At 36.0% G+C, this 14,038-nt stretch overlaps 1 protein-coding gene across 1 annotated transcript in view; it reads right to left on the reverse strand.

Annotated features, from left to right (window-relative positions):
• Nucleotides 1-2,118: 2,118 nt before the first annotated feature.
• The window catches only part of LOC308418277 (vomeronasal type-2 receptor 26-like), a gene marked incomplete at both ends in the record, with an annotated part of 38,851 nt that continues 26,931 nt past the window's right edge, over nt 2,119-14,038 (reverse strand). The window contains 2 exons of the mRNA XM_080913671.1: nt 2,119-3,011; nt 13,764-13,887. Of these exons, the coding sequence (XP_080769797.1) occupies nt 2,119-3,011; nt 13,764-13,887 (1,017 nt within the window). The remainder of the gene's footprint in view (nt 3,012-13,763; nt 13,888-14,038) is intronic.

Below are 14,038 nucleotides of genomic sequence, written 5' to 3' on the forward strand. Positions count from 1 at the left end.
CTGTATATGTATTCTTATTTTTAAATATAACGTTGCAAAAGAGAAAAAAGATAATATAAAATGAATAGATATTAATTTTAAAGACAGAGCAATGAATTCAATACACAGCTTACAATGAAGCTTCCCTCTGGAGAAGTGCAGTGAAGAAAACATGCTTGAAGTAGAGAAACAGGTAAGTTCAACCATTCTAATATTTATTAAGGAAAGTATCACAAAATGATTGTTTATATATTTAAAATTTGTGAAAGTATTTATGATATTTTAAGACATTATTTTACCATTTATTTATAAATCCAAATCAAGTAATAAATTTTTGTTCTTTTTGAGAGATTACTGGATATTGAATAGTCTCCATTAACCATTCAGTGACTGCCACAGTCTGCCCATTTACAACACACATGAATGTCTGTACATTTAGTTAGCAACATATATTTGCTGAACAGTTACTTAATCTTTTGGATAAGTACTAGCCAGGATGTTATTCCTGCCATCTATTTGGAACTGCCCCTAAAATCTTCTATTTGTCTGTCAGTGCTCTGTTTGGCTTGTAAGATGGTGGTCCTCGACTTTAAGAGGAAAAACTGGATCTAGAAAACAGGTATTTCTTCATACTCATGGAATCAATCTGCCTGGCAGCTTTTTAAAGTGAAGTGTCTTTCACTTTAAGGTAGTAAGTCCCCATGAGAACATAGTTTCAAACCCTTTGAACAGAAGTGTTTCTATGCTGTTCATGTAATACATTTTGAACAGTTTTTATTTTACCCATAACAAAGCAGATTTCAATGGATACTTTTATGCTGTTTTTATGGCCAAATAAGTTTCCTGAAGTAAAAAATAAGCAACAATTAAGACTCAAAGTAGACACAGAATACCTTAAATGTTTCTTTGTTTTGTCATAGTATTATGTCCAATAAAACAGTACCATTACAGTATAAAGACGATGGAAAACATAAGTAAGACTTGTTCTAAAACATAAACAAACCCACTTTGTCCATGTAGCCATTTCTGTGCATAATTTTGTCCATGGTTGAGCAGTGATTCCTATCAATGTTGCAAACTCCAAGATGAGTTTGTCCTAGGAATGATCTGAAAATCATGTTTAAAGTAAATGACTGGCTAGATAAAAGCAACTGCATAAAACGCCACATGTTTTAGGATGGAAATTTCCATGATTTACTATGTCCCATTGAATTCCTGGCTTTATACTACTTCTCTATGCCCAAGTCTAACATCAGATAATCCTGTTTCTGAGAATGGATTCTAGTAGTTTTACATGATGTCAGCTCTCACTATGGGAAGACAATTTGATACTCCTAACACTAATAGAGTAAAGTACATCCCATGGAGGCTGTTCCCTTTCTCATGAGATACTCTTACCACTTATGTGTTACATATTCTCAGGGTAAGACTGTCTGTGTCTCCCCTGGTTCTCTGTGTAAGCTCTCATTCATGCTGTTTCTCCTGAGGATATAGAAGTACACAAAATGCTCAGGAGACACTGAATCTTCCATGTTATATTGTTTTGCTTATGAGACCTTAAAAATGGAGAAGCTGAAATTTTTGCCATAAAATTTCTGTGGCAAAATCGTGATTGTTTTAAAATTTATTTTTAATGAATATAGTCACCACACATATGACTTATAGAGAAGAAGCACATTAACATTTAAACATCTGATATTCTTGTTTCCACACAAATGATTTACTCTCAATCTTATACTTAATCTTTTCTAATCCTGTCACAAAATGTGTGTGAGAGAGAGAGAGACAGAGAGACAGAGAGACAGAGAGAAGAGAGTGAGAGCAAGTGAGAGAGTCAGAGAGAGAGAGAGAGAGAGAGAGAGAGAGAGAGAGAGAGAGAGAGAGAGAGAGAGAGAGAGAACTGCAATTTAAATAAACAGCAAGTAGAGAAACAAAACTCTCTTCTAGCTGGAAACTCACTAACCTGAGGTGACTTATTTCAGTGTCACTAGTTGGCTCCAAGGATTGCAGGGATACTTGAAAAACACAGCAGTTTCTATTGTTTGGTGAAGTGCATTGACTTTAAACCTCTACTTTGAATATTTCTACCTGATTCATTTTACACAGATCACAATAAATTCTATTGTCTTAAAAAGGACGTCATTTAAAAAACTTATTTCTTGAATGGCCACCTGACTTCAGTATGATCACATAGCATTTGGGAAGAAATATACAGCTCAGTAAACCAGCACTTGATGCCAGAATTGAAAGAACTTCCACGGCCACCATGGTTTTACCTTTTGAGCTCAGGTAAGTGGGTACAAAAGAAATCCATACACTGCAGAAAACCAGCATGCTGAACGTGATTGTTTTTGCCTCATTGAAGCTGTCAGGTAGCCTTCTTGCCAGAAAGGCAATAAGCAAGCTCAGACTGGCCAGAAAGCCCAAGTACCCCAGAACGCAGTAGAAGGCGATGGTGGAGCCCTCGTTACACAAGAGGATGATTTGCCCAAACTCTGACTGCATGTCGACATCCGGGAAAGGGGGATAGGTTCCCAGCCAGACTGCGCAGATGCACACTTGAATGATGGAACCACAGAAGACTATAGCATTTGAGAGTCGGGTCACCATCCACATTTTTAAGGTGCTTCCTGGTTTTGTAGCTCTGAATGCCACAACCACAATGAACGTCTTTGCCAAGATAGCAGAAACAGCCACAGAAAATACAACCCCAAAAATCATTTGTCTCAAGACACAAGTGAGTGTTCTAGGTTGGCCAATGAATAGTAATGAGCAAAAGAAACAGAGCATTAGAGAAACCAGGAGGAGATAACTGAGATTTCTGTTATTTGCTCTGACAATGGGTGTATCCCGATAGCAGATAAATAATCCTAAAATCAAGGCTGAAAAGGCAGATAAACTAATGGCCACAGAGACTAAAAGAGCTCCCAGATTATCTTCATGGGACAAAAATACGGTAATTTTAGGGAGACACTGATTCCTCTCTGTATTTGGATACTGATCGTCAGGACACTTAATGCACTGATCCATATCTGAAAGGGAAGCAGTTTGGTTTATTGCATTCTATTCCCCAGAAGTATCTATAGGATGCATAACTTGTGCAAAACCATTGTTTTATTATGGAGGTAATGTCTCTGGTTATATTCACTGAATCATAATATTGAAATGCAATATTTAAAATAGTTATTTTTTTAGAAGAGTAAAATCTAGATACACTGTATGTATTATATATTCATGACATTAGTGTACTTAAACAATATGAGACAATAAGAAATCTAGAAATGACGTTGAGGGGAAATTACACAATGTGAAAATTATATTTGATTATAGGGAAAACTAAGAAAAATTTCATTTGTAAGCTTTTAGTGTTTTCTTTTTGTTCCCTTTGTTTTTTAGAAATAATTCATTGCTTGAAAATTTTGTATATGCATATGATGCATTTTGATCAATTCTACAACCAGTCCTCCTAAAACTCCTCTCTCTCTCCTTCCCACCATTATTTTTCTTAAGTTTACTTTTTTTTTCCTCACTGAGTTCACTTAATCCTGCCTGTATGCATCTCAATATAGGCCATCTACCAAAACATGGGCAGCCTATCAGGACCACATATTTTAAACAAATAAATAAACACACACACACACACACACACACACACACACACACACACACAAACACAATCTGATTCCCTCCAGGAGCTATCTATTATCACTTCATTCTAGCTAAGAGTGATAATTTATTATTTTGTCCCCCATCCATTCTAGGGTTTTGTCTGACTTTATCTGGCTTGATATGGTGTATGCCTCTCTGAGTCTGTGTGCTCAAGTACCCTGTCATGTCTGACAAATTATACTTCACTATAGGTGTCCCTTCTCTGGGTTTTATGGCTCTCTGCCTTTTTAATGCCATAATCCTTGATGTTCTTATCCTTGTGAACTCTTGGCTTTAATGAAAAGTGACAGGAAACCTCTACAAGCTAAAAATTAGCAGTTAATCTGCTGAGATGGTTTTACCATATACTGTCAAGTCAACATGGATTTGTATTCTAGTCAAGTCTGAAGAAATTACATGTAAGAAAAGATTTCTGCTATTAATGTGCATTTCCTCTTATTTTGCACACACACACAAAGACATATACATATATACAAACACACCCACTTATCACCAAGTACTAGCATTTTGGGGAAGATGTCTGGAGATCAATGAAGATGTAGTCTCTTGTAGTGATTCTATATAGACAAATACATGACTTCTTAATTATTAATCAAGATTCTGTAAGAATCCCTAAAATTATATTGGTAATTATTAAGCTCCTTATAATAGGACTGTTATTAAATTCTTTCTGATATTAAAACTGTAATTAGAACTCTGTCAGTCTTTTAGTATCAAAATAATAAGCAATAGAAACAGGCATCTATTACTTAGAGCACATTCCAATAGGTTGTTAAACAATGAACCAAACAAAGGTAATGAAAAGAGAACTAATGATTTGGAGTAAGTGCAAGGACAGAAGATCAAATATTGACTGGAACTATTTATACCAAAATTCAATAATCACTTAGTCAAAAAATTAGGGATTTTAAATTTCAATGAATCCATAGTATTATTCCCGGGAATGAATGTTGAGTACCAATGGATACATATGTAAACAATACCTATTGTAAACTTATTTAATTTATGATTTGAATTTATGGTTGAACTTTTATTAAAAAAATGAAGAAAAGATGGTTGTAAAAATCAAGTGATCTATTCCACTAGAAATGGTAGAAAAATCTAGGAAAGAATACGTTGTATGCAATTGTTACATCAAAGCAGGGTAGAGGGCAAGATGGGAAGAAGGACATCATAGTAGAATAACTTAGAAATAAAAGGGGACTTAGAAATTAAGGGGAAACTTAAAATCTAAAAGGGAATGTAGAAATTAAAAAGCAACTTAAAAATTAAGAAAAAAACTTTTGATAAGAGTATTTTTGGAGGAGATGAAGTTTTTGGAGAAGAACTAAGAAATAATTATTAAAATCAATCTTGAGAGTGCTTTTTTTCCTGAGACTATCAGTAGCAGGCTGAGAGTCCTAGCCTCCAGGTTCCTTCCGAGATAAAAACAAAGGCTACTTTACTCAATCCTCAGAAGTTTTACTATGAGGTGCTAAATGCCTGCACTCTCTGGCCTCAAGAGTAACTGAGAGTAAGGCCAGCTATCACTTCAAAGACTTAAGACTGGTAAATATGTATACATATATGTATATATATATATATATATATATATATATATATATATATATATGTGTGTGTGTGTGTGTGTGTGTGTGTGTGTGTGTGTGTGTGTGTGTGTGTGTTTGTGTGTGTGTGTGTGTTTGTGTGTGTGTGTGTATATATATATGTATGTATATGTATATATAAACATATACTATATACACAAAGCTCTAAACATTTCACATGAACAATTCTTGCCAGTCCTTGACACTCTTTACTCTCTTTCCCCCTCAGATATCCCCAGGAGACAACCAGTCTGCCAGAGCAGACCTCTGACAGGACGGCCTAGAAAAAAAAAAAACCTTCCTAACATTTACTTACATCTATGTTTAGAATCTGTGCTATTTTTTTGTTTTTTTGATTTCAATTGTTTTAAAAATAATGGTGGATTTTGCCACTGGGAACAGCGGAGATCCAGGGACACAGGCCTGATGAGACTGTGCTGTGTGTAGCCAAAGCACAGAAAGGGCCAGGCTAAGCATACTGAAAATACTGCTCTCCAGTTTGTTCAGGGGAGCAGGAACTCTGCCACAGTGATTTGGTATCTGCCTGGAAAGCCTTTGTGTGCACACCAAATGCTCAAGATATTTGCCACCTGGAACAGCAAGATCCAAGGACACAGGCCAGGTGAGACTGCCTCTCGAGTAGCCAAAGCACAAAGAGGTCTAGGCCAAGCATCCAGAGAACGAGGCCCTCTCTTTGGATCAGGAGAGCAGGAGCCATGGAATAAGGACTTGGTATCAGTCCTGATAGCCATTGTGTGTCCACCTAACACTCAGGCCATTTGCAACCAGGAACTGGGGAGATCCAGGGACACAGGTCTGGCGAGACTGTGATGTGAGTAGCCAAAGCACAGAGAGGTCTAGGGTTAGCATGCAGAAAACGTGGCCCTCTGGTTCAGTGGAGCTGGAACTCTTGCATAGAGAATTGGGATCAGCAAGGAAAGCCTTCCCCCAAAGCCTATACACACAGGCCCACAGTAAATCACAAGCCGTTGTCAGTGGGAGCCTGGTATTGCCCGAGAAAGGATGTACTTGAAGTTAAACTCTACAGACCCCCTTACACCTAGAATAGATAGGTGTCTGACAGATTGGCCCAGCAGAGCAAATTGGGAGTTCTCAAAGTGCAGAAAGAACTGTGCTATTGGGAAAGGGTCTGTAGTGGACTAGAGAAAGAGCCAGGTCTCTTCCGCTAGTACTCAGGACCTGTGGGCACAGTGCTGAGCTACGAGAAAATTCTCATAAGGGCTCCCACATCTGAGCCCATAAAGACAGAGCTGAGTCACTGGTAACAGAACTCACTTTTTGCCCATCAAAAGTTAAAACAGAGTATCAGTTTTTCTCCTGAAAATCTTGGGCTCTCAGATACACAGGAGAGACATGTACCAATTACTCACACCAGGACCACGATTAATCACAGACAACAAGTTGGCAAGAGGAAAGCAAAAGAACTTAAGCAATGGAAACCAAGACAACTTGGCAACATCAGAACATAGCTCTCCTGTCACAGCAAGCAGCAGAATGCCAAACACTCCAGAAAAAGAAGACTCAGACCTGAAATCATACCTCAAGATGATAATGTAGATCTTTTAGTAGAGCATCAATAACTCACTTAAACAAAAATGGGAGGACAACCATAAAGAATTGGAAACTTTTAAATAGGAAATAGAAAAAACACTCAAAGAAATCAAAGAACTAGAGAAAAATAGAACCACAGAGATGAAGGAATTGAAAATGGAAATAGAAACAATAAAGAAAACACTAAAAAAGACAACCCTGGAGGTGGAAAACCAGAAAAGGAATTCAGGAGTCAAAGATGCAAGCACCTCTAACAAACTAGAAGAAATAGAAGAGAGAATCTCAGGAGTGAAGGCAACATTGAAAACATAGACAAAACAGTCAAAGAAGATACAAAAGCCAAAATGCTCCTATCCATAATGTCCAGGAGATCCAGGACACATTGAGAAGACAAAATCTAATATAATAGGAATAGAAGAGGGTGAAGAATATCAACTAAGAGGCACAGTAAATATCTTCAGCAAAACTGTAGAAGAATACTTCCATACCCTTAAGTATGAGATGACCATGAGCATAAAATAAATGTACAGAACTCCAAATAAGTGGATCAGAAAATAAATTCTTCCTGACACATAATAGTCAAAACACCAAGTGTGCAAAATGAAGAAAGAATACTAAATGCAGTAAGGAAAAAAGGTCATGTAAGACATAAAAGCAGACAAATCAGAATTACACCAGAGTTCTCAACAGAAATTATGAAAGCTAGAAGATCCTGGACAGACATCATACAGACCCTAAGAGAAGACAAGCATCAGCCCAGGCAGCTGTATCCAGGAAAACTCTCAATCACCTTTGATGGAGAGACCAAGATATTCTAGGACATAACTAAATTACACAATATCTGATCAAAAATCCAGCACTACAAAGAATAATAGGTGAATGTAAGCCTAGCCTTTAATTATAAGTCATCTCAACACAACCCTGAGATTAAACTTCACACAAACCATAATGGCTAAGATAAAAAATTCAGAAAACAGCAGATTTTGGTAAGGATGTGGAGAATAAGAACACTCCTCCACTCGTGGTGTGGTTATAAACTTGTACAACCCCTGTGGAAATTAGTCTGGCAATTTCTCAGAAAATTGGACATAGTCCTACCTGAAGACCTAGTTATTCCACTTCTGGGCATATGACCCAGAGAAGCTCCAACATACAACAAAGACACATGCACCACAATGTTCATAGCAGCCCTATTTATAGTAGCCAGAAGATGGAAAGAACCCAGATTTCCTTCAGTAGATTAATGGATACAAAAATTGTGGTATATTTACACAATGGAGTACTAGTCAGCTATCATAGACAATGACTTTATGAAATTCTTAAGAAAATGGATGCATCTAGAGAATATCATCCTGAGTGAGGTAACCCAGTCAAAAAATCAAACATAATATGCAGTCACTGATAATTGGATACTAACCCCAGATAGCCCTGAACACCCCAGAATCAACTCACAGTCTTTATGAAGTTCATGAAAAAGAAAAAGAAAAACAATTATGCTTAATCTTTACACACCAAGAAAACTTTGACTATTTCTAGGTTACAGCTTGTTTTACATGTAATTTTATGTTCATTGTAACTAGTAAGACTTTAATATATACTATTAAACCTTTAAAAAATCAAGTGCTGACAAAAATGTATTCACATATTTTATGCATAAATGCTTAAAATCTGTACATGTACCTTTGTTTTTTAAAATAAAGTTGTTAAAATAATTGGTGGAAAACCTACTACAAGGAGGGAAACTACATAGTAGTAAAAACAAGAATATAAATAAGCAAGAAATCCAAAAGAAGAAAGATACACAGGCACAATTCTACCACTAATAGCAAAAATATCAGGAAACAGTAACCACTATTCCTTAATATCTGTTAACATAAATGACTAAATTCCCCAATAAAAAGACATGGGCTATAAGACTGGATACAAAAACAGAATCCAGCATTTTGATGCATACAGGAAACTCATGTCAGAGACAAAGACAGACACTATCTCAGAGTAAAAGGTTGGGAAAACGTTTCAAGCAAACTGCTCCAAGAAAAAGCTGGAGTACCTATTCTAATATTGAATAAAGTTGATTTTCAACCAAAAGTTATCAGAAAAGAAGAAAATTACACCTTTTACTCATTACAGGGAAAATTTATCAGGAAGAACTCCCAATCCTTAAGATATATGGTCCAAATACAAGAGTAACCATATTCATAAAAGAAATCCTACTAATGCTCAAAAAATACATTGGACCAAACACAATAATACTGGGAGACCTCAACAGCACACTCTTAACAAAAGACAGATAATGGACGCAGAAACTGAACAAGGACATAGAAAAACTCACAGAGGTTTAGAACCAATTGGAATTAATAGACATCTACAGAATATTTCACCTTAAAAAAAAGAATACACCTTCTCAGCACCTCATGGCACCTTCTCCACAAATGATCATATAATCGGTCACACAACAAACCTCAATAGATATAAGATTGGAGCACTCCCATGAAACCTAGCAGATCACGATGGACTAAGGCTGATCTTTAGTAACAACAAATACAACAAAAAGCCCATATACACATTGAAACTGAATAATGCTCTATTAAATGAGAGCATGGTCAAAAAAGAAAAACAGAAAGAAATTAAGGATTTTCTACAATTTAATAGAAATGAAAGCACGACATGCCCAAACATGTGGAATACAATGAAAGCAGCTAAGAGAAAATCTCATAGCTCTGAATGCTTCCAAAAAGAAACTGGAGCAATCATACATGAGCAACTTGATAGCACAGTTGAAAACTCTAGAACAGAAAGAAGCAGATAAACCGAAGAGGATAGATGGCAAGAAATAATCAAACTCAGAGCAGAAATTGAAAAAATAGAAACAAAACCATTAAAAGAATCAACAAAATCAGGAGCTGGTTCTTTGAGAAAATTAACACTATTGATAAATCCTTAGCCAGACAAACTAGAGGGCAAAAAGAGAGTATTCAAATTAACAAAATCAAAAAGGAAAGTGGAGATATAACATCTGAAACTGAGGATATTTCAGAAACCATCAGATGCTACTACAAAAGGCTATACTCAACAGACCTGGAAAATATGGAGGAAATAGATGAATTCTTAGACAGATACCAGATACTAAAATTAAACAGGATCAGGTAAACCATGTAAATATTTCCATAAGACCTACAGAAATAGATGCAGTCATCAAAAGCGTTCCAAAAAAAAAAAAAAAAAAAAAAAAAAAAAAAAAATAAGCCCAGGTCCAGATGGGTTCAATGCAGAGTTATATCAGACATTTATTGACCACATAATATTAATGCCTTCCAACTATTCCACAAAATAGCATCAGATGAAACACTACCTAACTCGTTTTTTGAGGCCACAATAACCCTTGTTCCTAAACCACACAAAGACCCTACATGGAAAGAGAACTTCAGACCAATCTCCCTTATGAACATTGATGCTAAAATACTCAATGAAATTTTTTCAAATCGAATCCAAGATCACTTCAAAAGGATCATTCACCATGATTAAGTAGGCTTCATTCTTGGGATGCAGGGATTATTTAATATACAGGAATCCATCAAAGTCATCTACCATATAAACAAACTCAAAGAGAAATACCACATGTTCATCTCACTAGATGCTGAGAAAGCATTTGACAAAATTCAACACCCTTTTTTGTTAAAAGTCTTGGAAAGAACAGGAGTCCAAGACCCATACCTAAACATAATAAAAGCAATATACAGCAAACCATTAAACAACCTCAAACTTAATGGTGAGAAACTTGAAGCAATCTTACTAAAATCAGGGACTAGACACAGCTACACACTCTTCCCCTACCTATTCAACATAGTTCTAGAAATTCTGGTGAGAGCAATCAGACAGCAAAAGGAAATCAAAGGGATATAAATTGGAAAGGAAGAAGTAAAAACATCACTATGTGCAGATGACATGATAGTGTACTTAAGCGACCCCACAAATTCCACCAGAGAACTCCTACAGCCGATGAACAAGTTCAGCAAAGTGGCTGGATATAAAATTAGCTCAAATAAATCAGTACCCTTACTCTACTCAAGGACAAATATATGCAGAAAGAAATTAGGGAAAAGAAACCCTTTATAATATTCACAAACAACATGAAATACCTGGGTGTGACACTAACTAAGCAAGTGAAGGACTTGTATGATAAGAACTTCAAATCTCTGATGAAGGAAATCAAGGAAGATCTCGGAAGATGGAAAGATCTCCTATGCTCATGGATTTGAAGGATCAACATTGTAAATTGGCCATCTTACCAAAAGCAATCTACAGATTCAATGCAATCCCCATCAAAATGTCAACCCAAATCTTCATAGTGTTGGAAAGAGCAATGTACAATTTCATCTGGAATAACTAAAAACCTAGAATATCGAAATCCATCCTCAACAATAAGAAAACATCTGTGGGAATCACCATTCCTGACCTCAAGCTATATTACAAGCAAATTGTGTTAAAAACTGCATGGTAGTGGTACAGAATTAGGCTTGTGGATCAAAGGAATAGAATAAAAGATCCAGAAATGAACCCTCTCACATATTGCCACTTGATTTCTGACAAAGGAGCTATAAACATTCAATGAAAAAAGGAGAGCTTCTTTAACAAACAGTGTTGACCTGGCACTTAGCATGCAGAGGCATGAAAATACAACCTTTCTTATCTCTTTGTACAAAGCTCAAGTGCAAGTGGATCATAGATCTCTACATTAAACCAGGTACATTGAAACTATTAGAAGAGAAACTTAGAACAGTTAGGCACAGGGTAAAACATCCTGAACAGAACACAAATGGCTTGTGCTCTAAGCTGAGAAATGGGACTTAATGAGATTTTAACGTTTCTGTAAGACTAAGGACACTGTAAAGAAAACAGAAAGACAGCCAACAGATTGGGAAAAGATCTTTTCTAACCCTATATCTTATAGATACCTAACATTCAAGTTATACAAAGAACTCAAGATATTAGACATCATAGAATCAAACAATCCTATTTAATATTTGGGTACAGAGCTAAACAAAAAGTTCTCATTTGAGGAATATTGAATGGCTGAGAAGCATTTAAGCTAGTGCTAGGCATTCTTAGTCATTGGGGAAATGCAAATCAAAACAAACTTGAGATTCCACCTTACACCAGTCAGAATGGCTAAGCTCAAAAACTTGAAGACAGCAGATGCTGGCAAGGATGTGGAGAAAGTGGAACACTCCTCCACTCTTGTTGGAGTTGTAAACTGGTACAACCATTATGGAAATCATTCTGGTGTTTTCTCAGAAAATTGGACATAATACTACCTGAAGACCTATTTATTCCACTTCTAGGCATATACCCCAGAGATGCTCCAACATACAATAAAGAAACATTAACCATAATGTTCAAAGAAGCCCTATTTATAACAGCCAGAACCTGGACCAAACCCAGACATCCTTCACTAGATGAATACATACAAAAATTGTGGTATATTTATACAATGGAGAACTACTCAGCTATCAGAAACGACTTTATGAAATTCCTAAGAAAATGGGTCTATCTAGAGAATATCATCCTGAGTGAGGTAAACCAGTCACAAAAGAACAGACATAATATTTAGTCACTGATAATTGGATTCTAACCCCAGAAAGCTCTGAACTCCCCAGAAACAACTCACAGGATATATGAAGCTAAAAAAGAAGAAGAAGAAGAAGAAGAAGAAGAAGAAGAAGAAGAAGAAGAAGAAGAAGAAGAAGAAGAAGAAGAAGAAGAAGAAGAAGAAGAAGGAGAAGAAAAGAAACCCTCAGTCCTTCTTTGGAAAAAAAATACGTGTAATAGTAAAGTACCCTCTCAGTGTGTGGTACACATGGACCTTAAATCATTAATAGTCCAAGAGCTAAGATAATAGCCTAGTGGTAATTTTTCATATTCACAGATAATTATTCTTAATCTATACTCAGCAAGAAATCTGTTTCCATGTTACATTCTGTCCTACATATATTTAATGCTTATGGTAACTAGTGGGATTTCAATGCATGCTATCAAACTTCTAAAAGAATTAAGTACTAAAAATATATTTATATAATGTTATACCAAAATGCCTTTAAAATCATTATATGTATCCCTCTTTAAAAAAAATAAAGTGGCAATTAAAATAAAATAATGCTGAAGACAATACATTTTAGGTGAAAGATTTTTTGGGGGATAAAAAATGCTCACTTTGGTGACTTCCTTAATTTCGTTCATTTATTGAACTTAATTAGAAATTTATTAAAGAAAAACAATTTTGCACTTTATTTTCAACAAATATTCATCAAATATATTTAAGTTACTGGAGTTTACTATTGTTTTACAGAAAGATTTGGTAATCTTCACATAATGTCTTTTGTAATAAACAGGTAGAGGTAGATCTTTGAATATTTAAGGCATATGCAGTGAAACGGGAAGTCTAATTCACTAAGCTGAGACTTCATTCCCTCTCAAAGACACTTGCCTGGGACCTGTCTTTATTTAGAAATATGATAACAGCAAGACACCATACTGCACACCTGTAATCCTGCACTCTGAAAGGTGAACAGCCAGCCTGGGTGGAGATCAAGATTTTTATTTGTTTTTTCTTTGTTATTCAGGACAGGATTTTTCTGTGTAGCCCTACCTGTACTCTAACTCATTCTGAGGACCAGGCTGAACTTGATTACAGAGATCCACCCACTGAGTGCTAGGATTAAAATTTTTGCCACCTTCATCCAGCAAGAAGTTGTTTTAAATGAATAGGTGTTAGCTATATTACTGTAACTGTGACTTCAGGCTTTGTTTTACCCACCCTTGTCCTGCTGTGAATCATTCCCACATCTAGAATCATTTCTCAAAATTCCTACACTCAGAAATATTTCTTGAAATTTCCACATTCAGAGCCACTTATAGATTTTTTTTTTTTTATTTAGAATCACTTCCAAAAATTTCTACCTGTTTCATTTGCAATCTCTCCATGTGGACATGGGAGACAATCAAAACAACAGGATGGTCTCCCTCGAACAGGTGTTTTCCTAAATCCAAGTTGACAACTCTGACTGCAGACAGCAGTAGGAGACTGTATAAAAGGCATGGGAGAGAAGAGAGTCAGTACATGACAGTCAGTATCAGCAGTGAGATGGTAGATTGCAGCAGTACCTTTTTGTACTGTAATTATCAAGAATTTCCATGTTTTTAGAGAGTGAAAAGCCAAAGTGCACGTGTCTCTC

Source organism: Micromys minutus (genome assembly GCF_963924665.1).
Source record: "Micromys minutus genome assembly, chromosome: 3".
Classification (NCBI taxonomy): Eukaryota; Metazoa; Chordata; class Mammalia; order Rodentia; family Muridae; genus Micromys; species Micromys minutus.